This window comes from Hoplias malabaricus, chromosome 3 (genome assembly GCF_029633855.1).
Source record: "Hoplias malabaricus isolate fHopMal1 chromosome 3, fHopMal1.hap1, whole genome shotgun sequence".
Lineage (NCBI taxonomy): Eukaryota > Metazoa > Chordata > Actinopteri > Characiformes > Erythrinidae > Hoplias > Hoplias malabaricus.
This window is the reverse complement of record NC_089802.1, coordinates 14,886,518-14,913,539: the sequence shown is the minus strand read 5'-3', so window position 1 is coordinate 14,913,539 and position 27,022 is coordinate 14,886,518. Positions and strand designations below refer to the sequence as shown.

The following is a 27,022-nucleotide window of genomic DNA, read 5'->3' as shown; positions in this document are numbered from 1 at the left end:
ATATTTATTACAAGTTACATGTGTAATGTGGTTTATTTTTTTTCATAACCATATTTACAAATTTACTATATACATCCTTTGGCTATTTAAAAAGCTCAGTCTTATTAGTGTATATATTCAAACTTGGCCTATACCTATATAATACAATAAGAGAGACTCAATTTTCTGAAAGTGCATATTAGTTAAATAATTAGATATTTGAGCAGCTTAATTTGGTGGCATCGACATCTTTACAATGTAAATTCAGACAACAACCACTAGAGGGATCCATGTCATGCAATTATGGATAAATACTTTTACATATGACATCATGTACATATACTTGTACAGACTATTGAATAGTGTAGAGGTACTCCTGTAGAGCAGGGCTCATTTTATGCACTACATCCACTTAAAGGCCTAGATCCTGGCTGTCTCAAGATTGTTAATCTAACCTGCAATGGAAAGATAATTTTTAATGTCTGGCATTAAAATCAAATGAGTCATATAAAAAACAGTTTTATAAAATATAAAGTCTCTAAACTAAAGTGCATCTTACCCAATTTTTGCTGAGCCTCTTTATATAGGTCTGCAACTCATCTAGGTTTTCTGTGAACAGATCATTTATGGCCACGATTTGATCCCCCACATGTAACTGACTTGAAGTTTCTACATGCTTCCAGTCTGAAACACTAGCAATGAGAAAAGAATGACAGCCCTGAGTATTTGAAGTCTGACCTCAATCTTTTTCTATGTACATAAGATTTTTTGTATGCCTTAGGCTGGCTACAATAAAAGGCCTCTCTAAAATATGCAGTTTGATCACACACAGCACGATGCCACACGTTTTGAAGGAGCGTGGAATTGGCCTGATGACTGCAGGAATGTTCATCAGCGCTGTTGCCCATAAATTGAATGTTGATGTCTCTACCATAAGCTGTTTCCAAAGACATTTCACAGAATTTGGCAGTACATCCAACCGGCCTCACAACAGCAGACCACGTGTAACCACTCCAGCCCAGGACCTCCACATCCAGCATCTTCACCTCCAAAATTGGCAAAATTGCCAATTGGCTTGCATAACCAAAGTATTTCTGCACAAACTGTAAGATATCGTCTCAGGGAAGCTCATCTGCATGCTCATTGTCCTCATTGGGTCTCCACCTGACTGCAGTTTGTTGTCGTAACCAACCTGAGTGGGCAACTGCTCACATTCGATTGTGTATTGCATGTTGGAGAGGTGTTCTCTTCACAGATGAGTAGCAGTTTTCACTGTACAGGGCAGATGGTAGACTGCTTGTATGGAGTCGTGTGGGTGAGCGGTTTGCTGATATCACGTTGTGAATGGAGTTGCTTTTGGTGGCGGAGGCCTTATTTTATGGGCATGCGTATGTTATGGACAACGAACACGGGTGCATTTTAATTGATGGCATTTTGAATGCACAGTGATACTGTGGCGATATTCTGAGGCCATTAATCCACAACCATCACATCATGTTGCAGCATGATTTTCGCACAGCCATTGAAGAGGAGTGGACCAACATGCCACAGTCAACAACTTGATCAACTCTATACGAAGGAGGTGTGTTGCAATGTATGAGGCAAATGGTGGTCACACCCCCCGCCCAAAACTGTAAGAGATTTCTGAATGTCTTGCATCCAGCAAGTCTTCTCACAAAATAAACATAGCACAAAAAGTAAGGACATTTGTGTTTCATAGAGTACCTCTATGTTGTAACAATGCTTCTTGGCAAAAAAAAAATCTTATACCGTTAGAAAGCTTGTCACCTGCCTTTTAAATGGGGCCACTTAACTTTGGAATTCTCTTCCTCCTTCTATTTGCAACTTTATCTTCCTTCAAATCGCTGCTAAAAACATTTTTTTCCCCCACATTTTTCCCTGTAACACATTCCTCCGTTTTTTTCCCTCTTTATATAAAGCATCCTTGAGTTTGGGAAAGGTGCTATATAAGTTGAACATTATTATTATTATTATTATTATTATTATTATCTCATACTCAGCTCTGCTGCTCATCCTGCAAATGCATATTGCTTTCAAATGCAATATAATGCAAGCAAATGCATTTGATTCAAATGTAAATGCACCATTTAAAAGGGAAATTAACAGGCTTTCCAACAGTATAAGATGTTTTGCCAAGAAGCATTATTGCAACAAAAGTAAGTCTTTTTGTGCTGTTTGTTTGTTTATTTATTTATTTATTTTTAATGAGAATATTTGTTGGATGCAAGATATTTTGAAATATTGTACAGTTTTGCCTGACCTCAATAAAGCAGTTACCTACAAAATCATTAACTGCTGTCTGTATTATCAAGACTCTGGCTCTGTGAGGTTAGTTCAGTTCTTTACCAAGGTTTTCCCGCTTCCTCTGAGAAGACCATGTTCTTCAGCTCCTCTTGATTGACACAAATCTCCTTTTCCTCAGGGAATAGTGTTTTGCTGATAAACAAACACAACTTTCATTACAATCTGAACAAATGATCATTCCAAATGCAGCCGCTTAGAAACTCATTCACTACACATTTGCTAAAGGTTGAAGAATACATCTTGTTTATGTCTGTTATTTGACTTTGAGCTGTGGAATTTCACTGCTCAGACCAGTGGAACCACTGTTGCCTTTGCAGTTGAGGAATGCAGTCTCAGAGTCTTTAACTCCTTCAATTAATCTGCAAAGAGGAATAATCTAAGCAGGTTGTTGTGTATTTATCACAGTTCAGAGGAAACAAACCCTTGCTTTATATAAACTAGAGCAATTTAACTGCACAATAGTCAAAGATAATCAGTGCTGTGAAAAGATTTACTTATTGTCTGCAAACATCATTCAGTTTGCATTTGTGATGGTCAAACAGCTTTCATAAATCAAGGACTGTTAAAAGGCTTCAAAAGCACTTTCATTTGTTTTTCATTTGTTAGGTTGCTTTGATAAGGTTTTCAAAATAGTGCCATTTCCTGAGCGGTTGGAGTTTTAAATGAAATGCATTTAAAAAAAAATAAAATGCAAGGTTTTTACAAGCAAATGTATACTTATTTAATGCCATCTAAGTGCTCAGAGGTCACTTATATTCAGCAGTACTTTCGGGTGTTGCCCTAGACAAAATTAGATTTCCTTGGATTTCCTGACACTTCACAAAACTGTGTGGTGGGTGATGAACCACTTACATTCTTTGCAATCTTGTTCTGAGAAATGTTCTGTATGAACTGTTTGACAATTCTCTCAACACATTTCTCTCAACAAGTGGTGAACCATGATCACACAGAGAAAAATTCACCTTGTACATGGAAGTTTTGCATCCTGGCTCTCATCTGCTGTGCCATTACAGAAATCCTCACTATAAGATAAAGATGCCCTTCTAGTTTGTGTTGGCCTGTAAAAAATGTAATAAAAGTAATATTCAAAAACACTACCTGAGAAATACCGAAAATGTTGCATCTTTGTCACTAATGAACAGCATGCCCAAAGAAAAAGCTTTTCAGGGGAAAATATTCTTTTTAACTGCAAGTTGGGGAAAAAAATCTTTTACCAAAACTAGGTCCAAAATAACCCATTAGTAGTGCATTTTGTGAATTTTTACACAGTGTAAATGTCAGGTTGTATTTTCAAGATTGCTGTCCAGTGATCGTTTATACTTGATGGAAAATTTCCATCCATTAGTGACTGTATGTCCAGAGAATGAGGATGAAATTTAATGCCAAGTTTCTGCTATAATCACAGCAACCAGACAGGTCAGTCAAGTTCTGAAAGGAAATGGTGAATGTCATTAGCATGCTGACTTTATTTTGATGACATGGCCCCATTTTTTTTTTTTTTTTCAGAACAGGCGTTGTTTTAGCTTAGTCATAAACAACCATATTCCTGAACAGTATAGGGTGTAATTTTAGCTCTGGGTGAACTTAAGAAAATAGTCCATAACCTGTAAATCCTCTGCAGGAGTTACTCAGCAAAACAAAAGAGACACTGATCTCTGCTGTTCGAGTGGGCGTTGTTTTGAGTTTATTTGTGTCTGTCTCTATGTCCTCAGATATGCAAAGGAAAATTACCCTCTTGATTGAAGCAAACCACATCTAATAAATGAGTGAACTTTATCATTCATAATCTAAACTTTTCTATCCATCCATCCATTATCTGTAAGCGCTTATCCAATTTAGGGTCGCGGTGGGTCCAGAGCCTACCTGGAATCATTGGGCGCAAGGCGGGAATACACCCTGGAGGGGACGCCAGTCCTTCACAGGGCAACACAGACATACACACCTACGGACACTTTCGAGTCGCCAATCCACCTGCAACGTGTGTTTTTGGACTGTGGGAGGAAACCGGAGCACCCGGAGGAAACCCACGCGAACACGGGGAGAACACACCAACTCCTCACAGACAGTCACCCGGAGCGGGAATCGAACCCACAACCTCCAGGCCCCTGGAGCTGTGTGACTGCGACACTACCTGCTGCGCCACCGTGCCGCCCCTTAAACTTTTCTAATGTATCTATTTATATGATGATGTCATGTTGGCTTTAGACACTCTTCTTCATTTATGTTTAAACAGTAACTAAGATATTATGGGTCCCAGTACAAGTAAATATAAATCAGTAAGCAAACAAATAAGGGCATAAACAAGTAAAATATGTCCCTATGTAGTATATTGTGCCCACAAATCTTAGAAATGTATTGACCAATATTATTAGGTGAATATGTGAGTGTGTTGGTTCCCCAGTATTGACTAGCTAAACTGGATAAACAATTACAGACAACAAATGAATGTTGGAATAGCAGGTGTCCAGAAACCTTTAGCCATACAGTTTAACTCTCTCTTGAAAGATGCACAAAACATTGCAGTAAGATTGTTGTATAGGTATATGTATTATCAACATATTTTAGAGTGATTTTACTGGTTTTAAAGGTTTTATTCCTGAAATCATATCTGCCAGTGAAATAGGACAATTTCAGTATAAAAAATGATTGAAAAAAAGATAATCTAGAAATAGTGAATAGACAGATTATGTATACTGATTGAAATAAAAAAATTTTCACTTGTTAGGGCATACATTTTGAATAAAATAACAATGTTAACCCCGCTGACCATTGAAGATAATGGTGTGATTACTTACTGTATTATGAGGTATGGATCTTCAATGGGAACTTCGCTTACTGCCTTCTTCCTGCACATAAGGAACATTTGGTCATATATGCTAATATTATAACCATATTGTGAACATTAGCATTTTGCTTATTGCAAATGACACAGCTTGTTTAGATGTTAAACAAGCTTCTTTCTTTTTTTTTTTCTTTTTTTTTACAATTACTGTTGTAACTTATCAGATACATTTTGAAAACTGCCCATGTTTTATTATTTAGATTTGTCCATCTACATTTCAAGGATTCAAGGGAAGAACACATCCTGGACAAGGGTCCCACTCATGGCAAGGCATCAATTTCCCAGTCATCCAGTCACTCATACACTAACACCCGTTGACTGTTTTGCATGCCTAATCCATCTAGCTATGTGTGTATTTGGACTGTGCTCTATGGACACAGGTTATAACATATCAAACGTAATTCCAATGGCCTAACAGGACAACAGAAAGTAACAGAACGAGAGGTACATTATTCTGTATTATGGCATTAGCTTTCTTCTTGACAGCCCTTCTGTACAGTTCTTTTGCCAATGAAATTATTTCCTGGTTAATAAAACTTTCTAATCTGCTTTTGCTCTTTATTGTTTGGTGGAGTCTATATGACTTTTAAAAATTCTGATACAGAGCATATTTTACCGGATGTACACTTGTCGGTATGAACATATCCATGGGAACCAACAAAAGGTTGTTCTTATGTTATTGAGGTGAAGGAAAAGGGTCTTACACGATTGACATATCCATGTAGTCAGTATCTTTGTCTGTTTCACTTTTCTCCTTCATTTCATCCTCTTCGTCATCTTCATCTTCATCTTCACTTTTCTTTGGAAACAGTGTTATGTTAAATGACAGCATGTGTGTGTGTGTGTGTATATATAAAATTCTTAGGTGAATATGTGAGTGTGTTGGTGCCCTATATATAGAAGTAAAATGGAACCTACAGGTAATGTTTTCATCTTGTAGGCCCTAGGGTAGTCATAGTGATCATACTGTACATTGAATTCTGGTGCGGACCGCCTCACTAAAGGGGGTGACAGTTTTTTCAGCAGCTCCTGAGAAAATAAACATGATAAGGCAGCAGTAACAAAGTGGTACAAGTCATGACATGACTGGTAAACCAGTTCAGATTACTTACAAGTGCTTTGTTTTTACCAAGGTCTTGATCATCGTAGGATGTTTTTACCTCTGAAGGCTCAGATATTGACCTATTTTTTCTGTTTTCCTGTAAAAGGTAAAGCATTTATATATGTACATTTTTAAATAAACAGTGTTTGTTTCATAGATAAACAGGGTTGTAATCAATTGTGCTTTGTATGATTGTTTTCTACATGAACAGACGTTACCTCTGGGCAGAGTGCTTTGTTTGTCCGTGTTTTCAGAGCTGCAAATATGGCATTGAACCAGCCCTCCATTTCAGTGCTAAAGTAAAAATAGGTTTTTTACTGAAGGTTAACAGTTTTAATAAGTCATCCCAAACTGCTGATGCCGTTTACATAGTAAGAGACCTCACCCCTTTACTCAAACTTTCAGTGATTTTTATCGACCCTACGTTAAGCATTACTGCTTATTCTGAATTTAGTCAGGAGTTTGTTTCCCATTCCCTGCTGTAACAGCCTGCACTTTTCTATGAATGTACATTAGATGTTAAAATATTGGTGCAGTCAAAGTCCTACTTTTGTCATCATGACTAACCTGTTTTCTCCAATGAGGAAATAGTCTCTGTCCAGCACCCTCATGTATAAGACGCAGGATGAAGAACATCTAAAGTTTTTCTGAATCCATTCCCAAGTGCGGTGTGTTTCCGGATCCAAGAAAAGCAGTGAGATCCTAAATGAAATTCACATGAGATTGCAAAGTTATACTGATGTATTGGAACTGAAAATAATGCAAATAAGTCAAGACAGTCAAAATTTGGACACTTTATTGGTCAAAATGTTTTGTTGACTTTCTATGTGAAATTAACTTAACACATCATCTAAAGGGAAATATGTTAAATATAACACGTACAACAAATGTACAGGGATTGGACAATGAAACTAAAACACCTGGTTTTAGACCACAATAATTTATTAGTATGGTGTAGGGCCTCCTTTTGCGGCCAATACAGTGTCAATTCGTCTTGGGAATGATATATACAAGTCCTGCACAGTGGTCAGAGGAATTTGAAGCCATTCTTCTTGCAGGATAGTGGCCTGGTCACTACGTGATGCTGGTGGAGGAAAACGTTTCCTGACTCGCTCCTCCAAAACACCCCAAAGTGGCTCAATAATATTTAGATCTGGTGACTGCGCAGGCCATGGGAGATGTTCAACTTCACTTTCATGTTCATCAAACCAATCTTTCACCAGTCTTGCTGTGTGTATTGGTGCATTGTCGTCCTGATACACGCACCCCATTCAGGACACAATGTTTGAACCATTGGATGCACATGGTCTTACTGGTGCAATGTGCAATTAATGAAGATTGGCCACCAGACTGCTCCAATTTAGCCATGAAACTTAGCCTCCCACACTAAAATGACAGGTGTTTCAGTTTCATTGTCTAACCCCTGTAGGTGGAGGATGTGTAGTTATTCATTGAAAAATTTATTTATAATTTATTTCCCTCGGGGAGTGGGGGGTGATGCATAATCATGCATTACAATATGCAACAGTATTCACTAATATAAATATGCATTGGAGTATTCTACGTCTTTGTCGAGGGGTGGACTAATTTGTGCACATGCCTCTACGTGATGCCTTAATGGTGCAAATGTTCTATTTCTTGTTCAGAATGGGTTAAATATGTACATACTGATACAAGTCGATTTCTCCTGCAGGTTTGTCTCTCTTCATGTTATCCTTAAAGTACTTCAGCTCATAGCTGTGTCCACCAATCCTGCTGAGTACAAAGTACCTTCTCTTCCATGATTTCTACAGAGGTTAAAAAAAACTTTTCTGAAAAGTTTACTTAAATATAAAATCAACTTGTATTAATTTTCACATTTATTTGACTCCTACCATGGATTTTGTCAGGAGGGAGTGAGGTGGCGATTTGTACAGGAAGCCAAACTGCACCACCTCAGTGTCAGGAGCTTCCATTTTGTAAAACAATGAGTTCCCACCCACTGGACAGATAAAAAAAAAAAACAAGGTTATGTTCAAGCACTTTTTTTTTTTTTGTGGTGGTGGTATTCTGTTTTCATTGTTTTAGAATATTTAGCAGACCTACCTGAAAACTTTTGGAGGTTACTTGACATTGGAAACAATGCTGAAACGGCATTGTATTATTTCATTAGTGTTGTCTTCACAGTTGAACAAGCAAATACTCTAAGGATTCCATTCATGTATTTTTATATATGAGGTTTTTTAACTATTATTTAAAGTTGTTTCACATTCAAAATATTTTATAAATAGTATGTGTTATTATTATTTTTTTTATCACCAAGAATGCATACTAGGAAATCCAAATGACCATAATATGCAAAAACATACAACCCACTAACCAAGTACTGGAGGTCTTTATAGGTTAGTTGAGTACTTTTTGTTTATTACACCTTTATTATGCGGTAAGTATGTAAAACAATGAGTAATCAGGAGTTCTAAATAAATGATTACGTAAAGCAATGAGGCTGATCACATTGGTTCCTCACTCGTGTAAATCACTGAAAAATAATAATGATAATAATAAGGCACAGTCCTGTGCATAGGCTTGGGATCCTAATTATTTAACACGTTTGTTTGATGTTCTATGTGAAAATAAGTGAACACATCAATGGGGGGAAAACTTAAATATGGCCTTTCTGAAATTTCTTTTTTTTATTTCCCTGATTTCAATCTATTAAGGCTCTTAAAATAAGGATGCTACAAAGGGCTCTTAGAGCAATTTTATAGAACCCCTTTTGGTTCTATAAAATGCATGTTTCTGTGAGACATGTGTGAGCCTGAGGAACCTTTTAAAGGTTTAAAACTCCATCACTCATCTTAAGGTTGTTACCCATTAAATTTATTAGCAAAACAGTTCTTCTTGGAACCAAATTTGGTTCTTCTATGACATTACTCAAAGAACATTTTGCAGTGCCTTTATTTTTAAGGATGAAGATGTCTTTATTTTCATGCCCAAACAATTGCACAATATCTTGTATTGTATTACAACTACTAAATTAAGGTTTAAGTCTCCGTTTTCCCATGAAATATAATTTAGATGTCAGTTTTCAGTTAACACTGTTACAAGTATAAAGTGGATCACTTTCATATATAAATGCTAACAAATCACATATATCTTCACCTGCTGTTAAAGAAAATAACATTATCATAATTAAATAACTCCAGAAACATGTGCAGCCACTTGTCAATAATGCAGAACAATGTTAAATAAATAGTGAATTCATAATAATGAATCTAATTATACTATGTAATATATTGTGCAAAGTTAAAAGAAAACCCATTTACATTAACTTAAAGTAGAATAAAGTAGTCAGTGCTTTACCTAGAGCAGGAAATCACTGCAGATCCTCTGTACCTCTTGGTGTGCTCACTCAGTCTCTTGGATATTGTCAGTGTGTGTGCTTTGTGACATCAGAAAGAGGCTGGGTTTTAGCTTTTGTGTCAGGAACTCGGATAAGAAGTCCGTCCCTTAGGGGAAACCCCCCCCTCCCCACCACACACACACTTTTTTTTAAAGCTAAAAGTCCCTTCTGGCACCAATGGAATTGACAGAGGTCTCATTTTGCTTTTTATCTGGGAACCATTGCATTTCTGTGCTGAGTTGTTGGCAGGAATCTATGAGCAAGTGAGAATGACGTCTGATATTGATGTTGGAATATAAATTCTGGATTATCAATGCCACTTCAACTCCTCCCAGAGCTACTCTAAAGAATGCAGCTCCACTGGTCTTTATGCCCCTCTGGACAGTACTTGGCACTGGGCAAGGCTCATTTAGACTCATTTGCAGCTGCTCCAAAGCATTTTATTCTGTAATTTATACATGTTTTGTCTGCAAGTATGTTACAGTAGTTGAATTCAGTAATAAAAATTGGACAAAGTGAATATTTTATTTCAGATATTCACCTAAATAATGTCAGTGTCATGATGCAAGGATCAAAATTTTGTTCCATTATGTTCCATAAAAATTAGGAGATGTTTTGTTTTCTCCTGTAATGTTGTTTTTGGAGGGATGAGTGCAGTGGTGGAAAAAGTGTATAATGTTTTTTAATATACAGTACTGTGCAGAAATCTTAGGCACTTAAGATAATTATATATTTTTAAACTCATGCATTCTCAGTAAGTGTGGTACTTGTATAAAGTTATATATAACAGTAAATACAAAATAATAATAATATAAAACAAATAAGAAATATGAGATCATTTTTTTCTATAAAGTAGTAGGTGTGAGTGAGTTTGAAGAACAATATTTTGTTCAGATTCTTCTTGATTGCATGAATTTGTTAAATCAACAGCACACATTATTTTATATCATTATTTATTCACCTCAATTAATATGGACTGCCACGACAAAATTTAAACACACATACACATACACACAATGAATATCACACTTACTAGAATAATGTTATTTGGTTTTATTCTAATGATGGGCATTATTTGTTGTTTGTTTTTTAGGAAATAAACACTTACTTCTCAATCTCTGTGCCTAAAACTTTTGCATGGTACTGTATTTAAAGAATTCATTCTAGTAGTGTGAAGATCATGCATTGTGTGATTCTGTGGTATTTTGTTTATTTATATATATATATTATAAAACATTTTTGGTTCAAATATTTTCTTTTTAAGCTTGGCCCTGACTGGACAAAGTTTGTCTACAGAAACAGATGGGCCCTGTTCCAGACATCTAGTGTTTCATAAGTAATGACTGTTAACAATGTTTGCTTCCTCCTGCCAGTAATAGGTCAAAGGAGTGGCCATACCACTAGAACCAATCTGAATACCGGATATAAACAAGTGCTGAGGAAGTCTGGGGGAATTTTAGAATATTTAAAAATAATATACCATAAGCATTTCCTACTACCTTTTTCCAAATATACCTGACCCACACTTTTTATTTTGTATTGAAATTTCAAGTTTTCTCTGATGGACATTTCTGATTCAAGTTTTGTTAGTGTGTGCTTTTATAGAATCAGATTTATTGGCCAAGTATATTCGCACCAAAGGAATTTATTGTTGACAAAAATGTTGCTGGTATCTCTCTAGTTCATTAGAAAATGTACAATGCTTACCAGAAAAATACACACTATACACTGTATACACAATATACAAACTATAGGCCAGACAATGTGCATATTATTTACATACAATATAGGGATAAGCACTATGAAATGAAAACTTTTTTTATCATGAAAATGACTTATAGCTCCTATAAATGTTCAAGCATAAAACCCAAGACAGGGGTTTAGATTTCCATCAATGTTGAGTAGAGGGAACTTTGTCATAATCGCATATAACAGTCAGACACAGAAAAAGTGCATTAAAGGTGGACTATCAGAAATTTTACACACACACACACACATTACACACACAGCAACAAATGACTCATTTCAATTTAAAAGTGTAATGGAGTTGAGGCGTCCCGAGCAGTTAAAAAAAGCCACATTCTGCTTTATTTTGCTGTTCTCAAGGCATGGTTTTCGCCCTCAGGATGGCAGTTAATCCCACCCTGTGGAAATGTACGCCCCCCCCCCCCCCCCCCCACACACACACACACATTTGTTTTGCCCTCCCCTAACAGAGTGAGACAAGACAATAATCAATGCTCGACTGACTTTTCCAATGTGGACAACACTGTTTTGCTGAAAGGCTCCAAAAGGTTTCTGAATTCACAGTTATTCTCCTATAAACGCTCTTCCAGGTCAGTGACTCTCACCCCACTGATGTGTGTTTAATCAGTGTTAAACCACAATGCTCATTGGTACCATTTAGGGTAGAAAGGGAAAATGAGATGTAAGTAATGCACTGCAGTAATGCACTGGGGAGAACACACCAAACCCCTCACAGACAGTCACCCTGGAGCTGTGTGACTGCGACACTACCTGCTGCGCCACCGTGCTGCCCCATTTAAATTATTTCCTGGTTAATAAAACCTTCTAATCTGCTCTTGCTCTTTATTTTTGGTGGGAGGGATAAAAAAATTGCCCATCTCTAGGAATATTCTATTTGTAATGAAGTAGATGTTACCATTCCCCAACAAGATATAGCATACTTTCAAAAGAACAACAACAAAAAAAAGAAAACTTATCCAATTCAGAGGAGGATTTCTTCATCATTTGCTAGCTCTCCATTCTGTTTGCATGCTGGAAACAAATCTGATGAGTTGGCAACATCCTGTGCAGTAAACAGATTGAAAGAAAAAAACACACACTTTTACCTTATTCTTTGCTAATCCAAATTAAGATAAACAAAACACTTTGACATCTCCCTATGGTCTGGCAGTAAGGTCTGTGTCCATGTCCTCTAATACGGTACATTGCATATTTTGCACATTACCTCCTGTAATGTATTACTGTTCTGTGGCTGCTACCATATTTGTCTGCATTTTGTTGTACTGTCTGTCTGTGTGCACTTGTATTCCTGTCTGTACTCATGTTTTAGTTGCACCATGGTCCTGGAGGAATTTTATTTCATCACACTATTCTCTATATAGTTGAAATGACAGTAAAGACTTTTGAATCTTGCATTCCATTGATTTGAATGAACTGGGCCTCCTCAGGACCAGCAGGTCAGAATAACCCATGGTTGGACTCTTTCCTGTCCCTGACACTTTGGTCCTCTTGTTGGTTAGCAGAGAGGCAGTCAACCCTAACTCAGAAAAGCAATATCTGTCCCAGAGACGATCATGGCTCAGTGGCCAGTAGATGTGGGAGTCCACTGTTGTGCACCACTGATTCCAAACACAAGACATCATTACATTTTCTGCCAAAAGAACTTCATACACAACTATTGAGAGTTGACAAACAAATCTCAACATCTATCACTTCAGTTAATTAACTGTCAAAATCCCACAGTCTTTACTATTCCCACAGGCATAATATATATATATATGGTGGATCATTAACATTAAATATATAAAGTAGCAGCATGAAGTAGCATTGTGGGGAGAGACTAACAGTTTCACGACTTGTTTAGAAGGGAGCTCTCACCAGCACAACCATACTTTGGCGCATCAGAGATTCGCTTTAACAGTGAGTACCCCCAATGTGACAGTGAAGGTTTAACTATATTAAATGTGCCGTAGCCACATTTGTTATTTTATAAGACAACAACAAACAAACATACAAAAAACCTGAATACACAGTATTTTCAGTAAAAATGCATCACTTTTTGGCCTCTTTCTGAAGGGACTCTTACTCTACATGAGAAGTTTCAGGAAGGGCATTGGGCTGTTTCTTCAGCCTTAAATTAATCATATTCATCCAGCTTCTTGAGCTTATCCAAACAATCTGTAGGTCTATCTTTCTGTACTGATATCAAACTGTTTGGGACACTGCCATTGTTAGACCTGTTCAGCGTTACTGCATGACCAGCCCCACCCTCACTCAAATCTCATGTGTGGGAGAGTTTGGCGAAGACATGTAAAATGGCTTTCCCGTTGGCTCCAAGAAGATTCTGGCAAACTGTAAGTTGGCTCAGGATAGGAAAGCAGTTTTCCACTAACACCGTATGTAGTGGGAATTGTTGACCTTGACTGGGGAAATCACTGACACATCTTTTACAGGGGAAGCAGAGTTTGAGGACCCCAGGGAGGGCTTGTCCATCACTGTCTTAAAAATGGGAACTCTACCAAAACTGCTATCTCTGAAATAATAACTTTACAGAAGGAAAGTACCTTAATTTTCAATGGAAGTGAATGTAAAAATATTTTCTACCAAGTACTTTGAGCATTTCTATTAGTCCATTCATCATGAACATCTCACATAATACGAATCACAGCTGAACGGGGATACAAGTTTTAATTTAACACCGACATGATCTCAATGATTTAAGCTGTAAAACTGGTACTACAAATATACATCAGATTTATAGCTTGAATATAATTGATTCTTCTCTGACCTGTAATAGAGAATAGACTTTATGCTATTGCTAGACTGGCACAGAAACTGTACTAACATCTGATGGCGGGCAGGTCCTGTAAATGAGATTGCTGTGAAAGTGAAATACACTGAGCAACTGCAGGGGGAACCCAGGAGAAAAAATATAGATTTTTACCTAGTGTACTTTTAAACTCCTGAGTGTGTGAGTGAATGTGTGAGTGTGTGTCGCCCTGTGAAGGACCCACCACGACCTTGAACTGAGTCAATGAACAATGTAGTAAGCAGAGACTAAAAGAACCTCAAATATTCATAGAATGAATAACTGAAAGCTTTAGCAGTAGGTGGCTTTTGACAGGTTAGTCCACACAATCATAGAAACTTTAATCCCTCTAAATCCGTTTATATGTCCCTGCTGCTCTTCCTGTCTGTGAGTTTAGAAATACTCCAGTGGCCCAGGCTGCTGTTTGTTTTGTTTTTCTTGCCTTATTCCCAGCCCTGATTGGAACATGTTTGCTCAATGTTTGCTCCAAAATAAACTGTGGTGTCGTCTCGCTTCATTGTAAGTGTGTTGTTTTATGCTAACCATACACTAGACGACTTTGAAAAGACTAATGTGTGACAACCTCTCACATCTAAAGACAATATCACAGAGCTTTTGCAAGGACTGAAAATCTTGCAGTGTCACTATTTACAAGACTGCAATAACCAGATTCTTCAGTATCAGAAAAACTGTCATACTTACATATTCAATACTTTTAGGTAGGGAACAAAGTTGTACCATATTCCATATAAATTGTTTTTAAGTTGTGTTGATTTAAACACGTGGGTTCGATTCCCGCTCCAGGTGACTGTCTGTGAGGAGTTGGTGTGTTCTCCCCGTGTCTGCGTGGGTTTCCTCCGGGTGCTCCGGTTTCCTCCCACAGTCCAAAAACACACGTTGGTAGGTGGATTGGCGACTCAAAAGTGTCTGTAGGTATGAGTGTGTGTGTGTGTGTGTGTGTGTGTGTTTGTGTTGCCCTGTGAAGGACTGTCGTCCCCTCCAGGGTGTATTCCCGCCTTGCGCCCAATGATTCCAGGTAGGCTCTGGACCCACCGCGACCCTGAACTGGATAAGCGGTTACAGATAATGAATGAATGAATGAATGATTTAAACACCGTGTCATCTCCAGGACATATAATGTATTACTTTATTTTGCACATAGTATAACGATAGATTACAGATATTCATATATCCTTCTAAGAGGACTGTGAGGGTGGAAGGTACCCCTGCATGGCTTCCTGGCTTCCTGTCTTGAGATGGACAAGACCCAAAAGTAGAGTGCTCAACTGGTGGATTTTTATTTATACAATGGAAAAAACACAGACATAGACTGAAACAACTAGAATATAAACACATTTACAACCTTTACACACATCAGACTTGGACTATTATACAGGTGCTGGTCATAAAATTAGAATATCATGAAAAAGTTGATTTTTTCAGTAATTCCATTCAAAAAGTGAAACTTGTATATTATACTCATTCATTTTAAATTGGTGATTACAACTGACAACTAATGAAAACCCCAAATTCAGTATCTCAGAAAATTAGAATAATACCAATACAAAAAAATATTTTTAAAAATGCTGACCAACTGAAAAGAATGAACATGAAAAGTTCACCTACACGTTCTTACCCTAATTTTAGAGTACGTAAGATGTCAATGTCACTGTCACCCGAGCAGAAGATGCCGACGCCTTTCCATGTTATTACCGCTACAAAGCGACACAGGTATAATTACGATTAAAGCTCATATTTAGCGAACAAACCAATTAATCACATGTAAGTTGCTGTATTCAAAAAATGACAATTAAATAAGTTATTGTCCTACTTACAGAGTATCTTTGACTCAGCTGAAGAAACCATTAAAAAACGGCTCTAGTTTTCTGTGTGTTTTGTACGAATACGTCTTCAAAAATATAAGATTATAAAGACTTACGCATACGACTTGAATTATTACGGGTACAACTTCTAGATTACAAACACGAATTGGAAAGTGAGAAAACACTGTCAAAAATATGTCACTGGACTCACAGGAAAGATGCATAGAGCAGAAGGCCAACCGATTCGGTATAGTACGCCTGCGTGGTCTGCTGCGTCTTGTTTTGAACTTGTGGGAGATGTGTCAAGTGAAAACATATGTTGTCCCCTTATGCCTAATATATGTTATTTTACGATTATATGGTATTTACCTGGGTTGAAGTGTATTTCAATCATCCATCCATCCATTATCTGTAACCGCTTATCCAATTTAGGGTCGCGGGGGGTCCAGAGCCTACCTGGAATCATCGGGCGCAAGGCGGGAATACACCCTGGAGGGGACGCCAGTCCTTCACAGGGCAACACAGACACACACACGTTCACTCACACACTCACACCTACGGACACTTTCGAGTCACCAATCCACCTGCAACGTGTGTTTTTTGGACTGTGGGAGGAAACCGGAGCACCCGGAGGAAACCCACGCGGACACGGGGAGAACACACCAACTCCTCACAGACAGTCACCCGGAGCGGGAATCGAACCCACAACCTCTAGGCCCCTGGAGCTGTGTGACTGCGACACTACCTGCTGCGCCACCGTGCCGCCCTCGTATTTCAATCAATCAAATTTTATTTATATTGCGCTTTTCACAACAAAAAGTCATCAGGGGCAAGTCAGGGGCAACAGTGGCAAGGAAAAACTCCCTCAGCACATGAGGAAGAAACCTTGGAAGGAACCAAGAATCATACGGGGAACCCATCTTCCTCAGGTCGAACCCGGAGACACAACAGATAACACAACAGAAGTAAAAGTGAAATGATCACAGATGAAGGGGTTATAGTAATGTGAATGTAGTATATTAGTGATGTATGAGTCGAGGAAGGAGAAGGTGATCACTGATTCTGTGCAAGTTAAAAATAGGTGCAGAGTTAATTTGAGATAAAACAGCGTGGCCAAGCATGATAGTCGATGAGACAACGCCAGGATCTTGTACAGGTACCAGAAAGCTAACTAAAAATGCTGTAGCTATGGTAGTATGACAGGGTTAATACAGAACAGTGCTAAAATGAAAACCAGCTCGAAAACACTAATAGAGAAGGAGTAACCTGAAAGTGAGTGATTAACCAAAAGCTTGTTTGAAAAGGTAGTTTTTAATCTAGATTTAAAAATTGAGAGTGTGTCTGAGCCCCGAACAGTAACCGGAAGGCTATTCCAGAGTTGAGAAGCTTTGTGAGAAAAGGCTCTTCCTCCTGCAGTGTTTTTCTTAACGCGAGGAACAAAGAGTAGACGGGCGTCCTGTGAAAGAAAGTGTCCGTGACGGGCGATAAGGTATGAGAAGTTCAGTAAGATACTGCGGGCCTAAAACATTTAGAGATTTATAAGCTAAGAGGAGTATTTTATAGTCAATGGGGAATTTTACGGGTAGCCAGTGTAGGGACGAGAGAACTGGGGTGATATGGTCAAATTTTCTAGCTCTAGTGAGCACCCTGGCTGCTGCATTTTGAATTAACTGAAGCTTCTGTAACGCTTTGCACGAGCTCCCTGCCAGGGGCGCATTGCAGTAGTCTAGACATGAAGTTATAAAAGCATGCACTAGTTTCTCTGCATCTTTTAAGGATAAGATTTGCTGAATTTTGGCAATATTGCGTAGGTGGAAGAAATCGGTTTTGACTGTATTGGATATGTGGGTATCAAATGTGAGAGTCGAATCTAAGGCTACCCCTAAGTTTTTAATGATGGCATTGTGTCTTACCGTTGAATTATCAAGGTTAATAGCAGCATTTCTGAGTGAATGTTTCTGATTATCTGTACCTAGCAACAAGACCTCAGTGTTATCAGAATTTAACATGAGAAAATTTTGCATCATCCAGTCTTTAATTTCAGTTACACATCCTGTTATTTTAGGTAGACAAGCAACATCATTAGGTTTCGCTGATATATACAGTTGTGTATCATCAGCGTAAACGTGGAATTGAATACCATGCTTACAGATTAGTCTACCCAGTGGCAGCATGTAGAGTGTGAACAATACAGGGCCAAGCACTGATCCTTGTGGAACACCATATTTAACTAAAGTATGATTAGAGGATTTATTATTCAAATAAACAAATTGATAACAGTCAGATAAATAGGATCTGAACCAAGAGAGGGCAGATCCTTTTATTCCTACCAGATTTTCCAGCCTATCAAGAAGCATCACATGATCTATGGTATCAAACGCTGCACTAAGGTCAAGCAGCAACAGAATAGAGATATAGCCCTTATCATGTGAAATGAGTAAGTCATTAGTTACTCTTGTTAGAGCTGTTTCTGTGCTGTGATTTGGTCTAAATCCAGTTTTGGTACATATCCAATGTTGAGGGATGAGTTTATTATTGTGAGCAATGGTCTAATGATTTTAGGTAAAATTTGTTTAAATGATTGTGTTGGTACAGGATCCAGTAAGCATGAAGTTCATTTAGATGAGCTAATTAAACTAAGCAAGTCATTTTCATCGACAGAATTGAAGTAGTCTAAGTGCACCTCAGAGCTGGCGGGGGGTTCATCAACAAGAGCCGATGTGACTTTGGACTGATTTTGGATTTTGAGGCGAATGCAATCAATTTTATCATTAAAAAACCTCATAAAGTAATTGCTACAGAAATCAGAGGGGACAATGGGGTTGATTTCCTTTTTGTTGCCAATTAGATTTGATACAGTGCTAAAAAGGAATCTGGGGTTATCTTTGTTGTTTTCTATAAGAGAAGAGATATACTGTGATTTGGCTTTAGATTAGGCATGTTTGAGTTAGTGAGGCTGTGCTGCCATGCAATTTGGAAACATTCTAGTTTTGTGTGTCTCCATTTCCGTTCATGGTTATGTGCAGCCAGTTTTAAGGCATGTGTGCTGTCACTGTACCATGGAGCAAGCCTTTTCTCTCTAAATTGTTTGGAACACTATCTAGGTTTGTACACAGTAAAGTTTGTACGTTGTTTGTAATGAGCTCAAGGTCATTAGGGTGAGTTGGAAAAGAAATGGTGGTAAGGTCTGGAAGGTTATTGATAAAATCACTAACTGTTGAAGATGTTATAGTGTGCGTTCTAATATAGCGTGGCTGTGGACAAATATCAAAGTTTAACACAATTTCATATATGATTAGATGGTGATCAGAGATGGTCTCATGTAGCGAGAGATTGGATAGATTCTCAATGCCCTGTGTTAACACTAGGTCCACTGTGTGTTTGCATTGATGAGTGGGCCCAGTAATATTCTGAGTAAACCATAGCGCATCCAAAATTTATTCAAATGCAATTTTAAGTGGATCATGATCCTTCTCAAAGTGAATATTGAAATCACCAACAATTAAGGCCTTTTCTGAAACGATAACTACACTTGAGAGAAAATCAGCAAATTCACAAAGAAATTCTGTATAAGGGCCATGAGGACCATAGATAATTATGAGCATAAAAGAGTGCCTCCTTTTTGATGCAGTGACTTTAAGAGTAAGCACTTCAAAGGATTTAGTGTCATAAACAGATTTTTGTGTTGTGTCTATGGTAGGGTCATAAATTGTGGCTACACCACCACCACGACCAGATGTTTGTGGGCAACTGTAATAGCTGAACCAAAGCCAGGGGGAGTGGACTCATTTAGGGCAATGTATTCATTGGGTTTAGCCCATGTTTCGCAGAGACATAATGCATAGAGTTTGTTATCAGTAATAATATCACAATATATAATATCAAAAATGTATTAGTGTTAATCAGAGTGGGTGATATGGACATGCTACTCATCATACTAACAGCAGAAAGATGGTCAAGTGGAACATTAGGAACTTTAATGTTACTTACCTGCTCACTATCCAGTCCACCTACCAGACTGATGTGACTGGGAATGACCAGTCAGTTCCGGCAGAGAACCACCTCAATGTTCTCAGAGAGAACTACGGATCCTAGACGGCTCGGATGAAGCCCATCCCAACAATACAGGGCCAGACGCTCACGAAAGCACTAGTTGTCGACGTAGTCCACAATCCGACGTAGTCGACCAATCCAGGAACTTCTATGTTTTATTTTATTTTCATGTGGTAACTGATATATATATATAAATATATATATAAAGATGAGAGCTTGTTAGTTTCAAGATAATCTCAGAAATTCAGTGATGCCAGGTTAAGGCATACAAGTTGTATAACCACAGATATGTTTTAGTAGAGGTGATTTGTTTTTTAGGGCGGCAAGGTAGTCTCGCAGTCACACAGGTTCAGGGACCTGGAGATTGTGGGTTTGATTCCTGCTCCAGGTGATTGTCGGTGAGGAGTTGGTGTGTTCTCCCTATGTTCATGTGGGTTTCCTCCCACGGTCCAAAAACACATTGGTAGGTGAATTGATGACTTAAAGGTGGATTGATGTCCGCGTGTGTGTGTGTTGCCCTGTGAAGGACCCCCTCCAGGGTGTATTCCTGCCTTGTGCCCAATGATTCCAGGTAGGCTCTGGACCCACAGCGATACTGGATATGGGTTACAGATAAAGAATGAATGATTTGTTTTTCCCTAAAATACTTCAGTACGTCAGTTCAAAATCTCAAGAACCAACCCGTTGATTTGATGAATGATTTATAACTTTTGGATGACATTTTTTGTACAGATTATTAATTTCCATTCCCTTTTAAATTTTATTTTGTTAAAATTGCTATATGCCTCAGAGGCTGGTTCAAGATGCCTGTAAGACAGATAATTAGTGAATGCTAATGTCAGATAAATATGTTAAAATTGTCATATGCCTCAGAGGCTAATTACTTCTAGATGTATGTAAGATAGATAGGTAGTGAATGCTCTTGTCAGATAAGTATGTTAAAATTGTTATATGCCTCAGAGGCTGATATTTGGTATTGATATTTGATTTTGATATTTGCCTGTAAGACCAATAAGTAGTCAATGATTTATCAAATTAATACAAGTGTTATGTCTCAGAGGCTGATATGTAGTTCCAGATGCATGTAATATATTTATAAATACATATTGTTGTAATATTTAGACATAAAAGATCAGCAGCATAGCATTAATTTCCCAAACACTTACATGTATTATCTATGTATTATAATATTGCACAATATGTTCCAATATATTTACATATATGTTTTGAATATATATATTCGAACATATTAAATCCATAGGGTTTAATATGATGTCAGCATACTCTTTGCAGCTGTTCACAAGGTTTAGGAGTGTGTTTATGGAAATTTTTGACCACATTCTTCCAGAAGCATTTGTGTGGTCAGACACTGATGTTGAATGAGGCCTGGCTCACAGTCGCCGCCCTAATTCATCCCAAAGGTGTTCTATCAGGTTCTGTCAGGACTGAAAGCTGTTCTGTCAGGACTCTTTTCAGAGCCAGTCAAGTTCTTTAACACCAAACACGCTCATCCATGTCTTTATGGACCTTGCTTTATGCACTGGTGTGCAGTCATGTTGGCACAGGAAGGGGCCATCCCCAAAGTTGGGAGCATGAAATTGTCCAAAATCTCTTGGTGTGCTGAAGCATTAAGAGTTCATTTCACTGAAACTAAGGGGCCAAGCCCAAATCATGAAAAGAAACCCCACACCATTATCCCCCCTCCATCAAACTTTACACTTAGCACAATGCAGGCAGACCATTCCACTGGCAACCACCAAACCCAGACATGTCAAATGGATTGGCAGATCGATGTGGATTCCTCCAGGCTCTCCAGTTTCTTTCCGCGGTCCAAAAGCACTCACAAGGGACAAAGCACTGTGATTCTTCACTCCAGGGAACATATTTCCACTGCCCTAGAGTTCTTTGATGGCCTGCTTTACACCACTGCATCCGATGCTTTGCATTGTGCTTGGTGATGTGAGGCTTGGATTCAGCTACTCGGCCATGGAAACCCATTCCATGAAGCTCTCTGGGTCTGTAGCGATCGACTGCAGAAAGTTGACAACCTCTGCACACTATGCCCCTCATAATCTGCTGACCCATTCTGTCATTTTACTTGTCCTACCACATTGTGGTTGAGATGCTGTCATTCCCAATAACTTCCACTTTGTCATTATATCACTGACAGTTGACTGTCGTACCATGGTGAAATTCCCGAGCTCCTGAGTGTGACCAATCCTTTCACAAATGTTTGTAGAAGCCGTCCGCATGCCTAGGTGCTTGGTTTTATATATCTGTGACCATGGAAGTGAATGGAACACATTAATTCAATGATTTGGATGGGTGAGTGAATACTTTTGATAATATAGTGTGTGTGTGTGTGTGTGTGTGTGTGTGTGTGTGTGTTTATACTTATTCAGACTGTGATCTTTGGGATTTCTTTTAAGGGCCTGCTACCTTACATCAATCACCACTAATTACATAGGCAATTATTCATCTACCCCTTGTTAATATTGTTGAAGATGCACCTGAATGCACGAAGTCTACACACATGACAGCTCCAGGCCAAAGTGATCATACACATGAGTCTCCCCTGGCCCTAAAACTACAGATGTGACCACCTTTAGCCAAACTGACTCTACACTAATGACTGCCCACAGCCAAACTGACTCTACATCAGTGACTGCTTCTGGCCAAACTCACTCTAAACTAATGATTGTCTGCAGCCAAACTGACACAATACCTATTGCCATAGCCAAACTGACTCTACACCCATCACCGCCCCTAGCCAAACTGACATCACCCACATGACTTCCCCTGACTTTATTTTCAAAGAGGTAGAAAGTGTGTTGCCCCTGTCTTTTGGGAAAAGGAAAAGGAGGTAGGTCCAGTAAAGGCAACAGTTAGATGTAAATATATGTTTATTGAATTGTATTGTTAATACTGGAGGTATGTTTACATTTTTTAAAACAGGTATAATGTCTCTGTTGACGAAGTGAAGAGGAGAGTTCAGGCACCAGAGTATATGTCAACAAATACTCTGGTGTCCTACCTCAGAGTAGACAAAAATAAAAAAGCACAGCTAAAAGAGGAACTGAGGGCAGACTAAAACTCTAACATCCATGCTTTCCAAAATAGCAGAGGGTAAACTTAGATACAGTACAGCCAGTTGCATTAAAAACATAGTAAAGCCCAAGAAATGCTTAGTAAAGCCAGAATATAATTATAGTGAAGTGCTGAATATAATTTTCCTCATCAAATATGGCAGGAACATTGCCCCTGGAGGGGGCACCTGTCCTTCACAGGGCAACACACACACAGACACCTTTGAGTCGCCAATCCACCTACCAACCTTTGTTTTTGGACTGTGGGAGGAAACCTGAGCACCCAGAGAAAAACCACACAGACACAGGGAGAACACACCCTCCTCACAGATAGTCACCCCGAGCGGGAATCGAACCCACAACCTCCAGGTCCCTGGAGCTGCGTGACTACCTGCTGCACCACCCTCTAAGTAAACAATTCATTTGAATTTAAAAGTTACTCTCAGTTTGGCATACCAGTGAATAATAAACACAGTTGAAAAACTTTGTTGTATCAAGGGTGTGATCATGGCTGTCAGGTCCTGTTTAGGCAGCTCCATTTACTTCCTCCTGCCCAGGAATGATCTCTGCCAAACGTAGACAGATGCAGACTTCTCCAAGGCTGTTAGCCAGACATGTACAGTGGTTTTCTTGCATTTGCAACTTCTGTAGCTCCATCATAATGCACAAATAAATTGCAACCATCCCTCTCAAAGTTATGCTGCAAATACAGTGAGCTTGCAATCTTTCGGCGTAGGTCATCTGTGCTTGTTCCTTGCTCATCAAGTATGAGTTTTGCAAATATAAGGTGTTTACACAAATTGCCCTTAAGTGATGATGGACATTCACAAGTCATGAGTGCAACGTTGACTTTGTAGTTTTTGGAAGGATCAGCTTCTGAGGGAGCATTGCACTGACCATTGGAATGCTGTAGGTGTTGTCCAAGTCCCTTATCTCTCATGGCAATTGCAGCCTCTTCAAGTTCTTTTGATTTGGGATCATGTGTCCTCTTTGCATCATGGAGGTCTTCCAAATATCTAAATAAGACCACAAACAAATCATGTATAGAAGAAATAAAAGTCAAAAGCGGTCTGCACATGTATCTTATTACGGATAATACTGACTTATATATGATACGGGGTTATGGGTATATGGGAAATATTTAAATTAAATTAAACAAGACATATCTCTTTCCTAGATTAATTGAAACTTCTAAGGCGCAGGACACATTGTACACCTTTCTGTAATTTTTTTAAAGATTCAACTACATTTTCAAATTGTAGTTGGTCATCCCAAGTGATCTGTTAACATTTTATATGTCCGGAAGCTTTTACATGTGAAGCTAGTCCAGGTGAGTTAGGAGGTGCGAAGCAATTGGCTCCCTATCATTCAGTAAGCATTCCAAAACAAAATTTTTACTGTCTGCCATTCCAGTGAGTATTTGCTCCATAGGCTTATTGTGACATATTGTGGTGCCAGTGTGGATGTCTGTGACAATAAAACACCAATGCTCTGCTTTAAAATGGGTCAAAAAGGGCCATCTAAACAGAATTATGTGTTACCTGTAATAAAAGACAACTTTTTCCCTGAGAAATTTGAGAAGATCATCAATTCTTCTGTTTACATAGCCTCTAAGGAACTGATATTTAAGGCTATAAAAGAATCTTTAAAAATACATATAAAAACATGAATCACTTAATATGCTTCACTTAGTTATGTAAAAAATTTCAAATATTATTTTTTCTAATGCCTCACCTCTCTGCAAGATTGTTTGTATCACTATTATTGTGGTAAACTCTCCTCCCAAAATTGGCTCACATTACCCCACACTTCAGCCAATGATCCTTCAGGTACTGAGAAATCGTATTATTGTATTATATGTATTTCATTAGGTTCTCAGGAATATAAATGATATGCTTAATAAATAATATTTATAAATGATGATATGGTAAAAATATTGTCACAATTTTTAAAGACATTTTAACGGTACAGAATGTTATAGTGATATTATATATATATTTTTTTTTTACACAGATAAAATGCATCAGTTGTAGCAGATTCTTAAAATAAAAAAATGCTACCCCCATACTATCCCATACTCATTTTAAATATTAAAAATTAGCTAATTACACTTTCTGTAATAAAATGGCAATTGACCAGTGTTTTTTAAGCACTGATGATATCTATGATATACTTAGAAATATGTATCATCTATAATGATAACGGATTTATCACAATATGATAAAACATTGTCATATTGCCCAGTTCTAATATAAAACAACATGACAAGTTTTTCCAAACATTTAGACGTTATGACATTTGTTGTACCTTTGACAACTCATTGGACACTTTATTGTGTACACCTGCATTGTATCTGCACCGTTTGTCTATTTTATCAGCTCCTTTACATAGGTGCATTTTGATGAAGGACTAGAGGATGACTAACACAAACTGGTATAATGGACAGTGAAGGTAGATGTACATGTGGATGTAATAGAAAGTGGCCAGCATGGGTAAAATATATCTTTGGTATTTTGTATCATTAATACTTACAGTTGTGCAGTTCTTTAAGGAAAACATGGCTTGCATAACTTTGTTTCTAAGTTCACAGCTTTCTTTTTTGTCTCCTGTGGCACAGTTTTTACCCTCTATTTGTGTACTGGCTAAAATATGAAGAGTCTGGTTAATAAAACAAGAAAATATAAATGCAGATCTTGCGCCAAATGTTACTGTTTGAAGAGGACGAAACATCAACTTACAACAACAACACATATCAGGTATAACATGACCACTGACAGGTGAAATGAATAAAATTGATTATCGGTTTACCATGGCACTTATCAAGGGGTGGGAAATATAGACGTGGAAAAAATTGGTAGCCTTCTGTTAGAGAAAGAAAAACCCACAATGTTCACTTAAATCTAGCAAAAGTAATAATAAATAAAAATTCTTACTTTTGTCAGTTTCAAGTTATTTTAGTGACCACTATGGGTTTTCCTTTCTTTAAGGGAAAGGTACCAACAATTTTGTTCACGTCTGTACATATTAGGTTGCACTTAATGTTGGTGTGTGCAGGAAAAATGGGCAAGCATAAGAAGCTTACAAAAGGTGCTGAATTGTGATGGCTAGATAACTGCGTCAAACTATCTCCAAAACGTGGGAATGTATTGCGGGGGGTTTCCCAGTATATAGTCATTAATACCTACCAACAGTTCTCCATGAAAGTACAACTGGTGAACCAGGCACAGCCAGGGTAATGGGTGTCCAAGACTCATTTATGTGATCCATGGAGGCCACACATCACAACTTAAAATATCTGCTGCATCTCGGTGGCAGATACCACAGGATATATTCAGGGTTCATGTGGAGTCTCTGCCTAAGTCAGAGCTGTTGTGGCAGCAAGTGGGGGACCTACTCAATATTAGGCATAATATTATGCCTGATAAAATTACAAAGTACATCTACCTGTAAAACATGAAACCAGCACAGCAAAACCCTGGCAAGACGAAACCAGCACAGTATTCACTTTTTTTTAAGTCACGGTCAATCATAATACAACTGCAAAATCAACATACACCTTTGGTAATAATTAACAGCATGTAATTGAACATGTAGTGTACAAAAATAGCACAACTTAAACTATTAAAGTTAAGATGTCAAGGTTATACCAGTCTATGTGTTGAGCCAGGAGATTCTCCCTAATATATAGTAACAATATTTAGTTCTCTGACAAATTTTGACCAAAACTGTACCTGGGCTGAACGCCTCCTGCCCTCTCTTGGAGTTTTCTCAAGTACAGTGCTAGGATGTCACTGTTTTCCTCACTAACGATGAAAGAAGCAACAGGCACCCCTCTGCCTCCGTTGCTCTTCACAAAAACGGCATAAAAAGCATAA

The 27,022-nt window shown here is 38.1% G+C and overlaps 1 protein-coding gene across 1 annotated transcript; it reads right to left on the bottom strand.

Moving 5' to 3' along the window:
* Positions 1-19: 19 nt before the first annotated feature.
* LOC136692372 (pleckstrin homology domain-containing family S member 1-like) lies at positions 20-9,663 on the bottom strand. The gene is made up of 14 exons (XM_066665713.1): positions 9,591-9,663; positions 8,334-8,372; positions 8,123-8,229; positions 7,917-8,035; positions 6,816-6,950; positions 6,467-6,542; positions 6,259-6,345; positions 6,065-6,175; positions 5,851-5,945; positions 5,100-5,150; positions 3,267-3,362; positions 2,347-2,436; positions 539-671; positions 20-434 (listed from the first exon to the last, which is right to left on the bottom strand). The coding sequence occupies exons 2-14, from the start codon at positions 8,359-8,361 to the stop codon at positions 375-377; spliced, it is 1,188 nt and encodes a 395-aa protein (XP_066521810.1). The 5' UTR covers positions 8,362-8,372; positions 9,591-9,663; the 3' UTR covers positions 20-374.
* Positions 9,664-27,022: the final 17,359 nt, after the last annotated feature.

What these genes read in the sequence shown, in the direction of transcription:
- LOC136692372 (XM_066665713.1), bottom strand. Translation starts at nt 8,361, where the DNA reads ATGTCAAGTAACCTCCAAAAGTTTTCAG. An exon ending in CCCTCCTGACAAAATCCATG is followed by an intron (nt 8,036 to 8,122) that starts GTAGGAGTCAAA and finishes TAACCTCTGTAG; the next exon opens with AAATCATGGAAGAGAAGGTA. An exon ending in ACAAAGCACTCTGCCCAGAG is followed by an intron (nt 6,346 to 6,466) that starts GTAACGTCTGTT and finishes TACCTTTTACAG; the next exon opens with GAAAACAGAAAAAATAGGTC.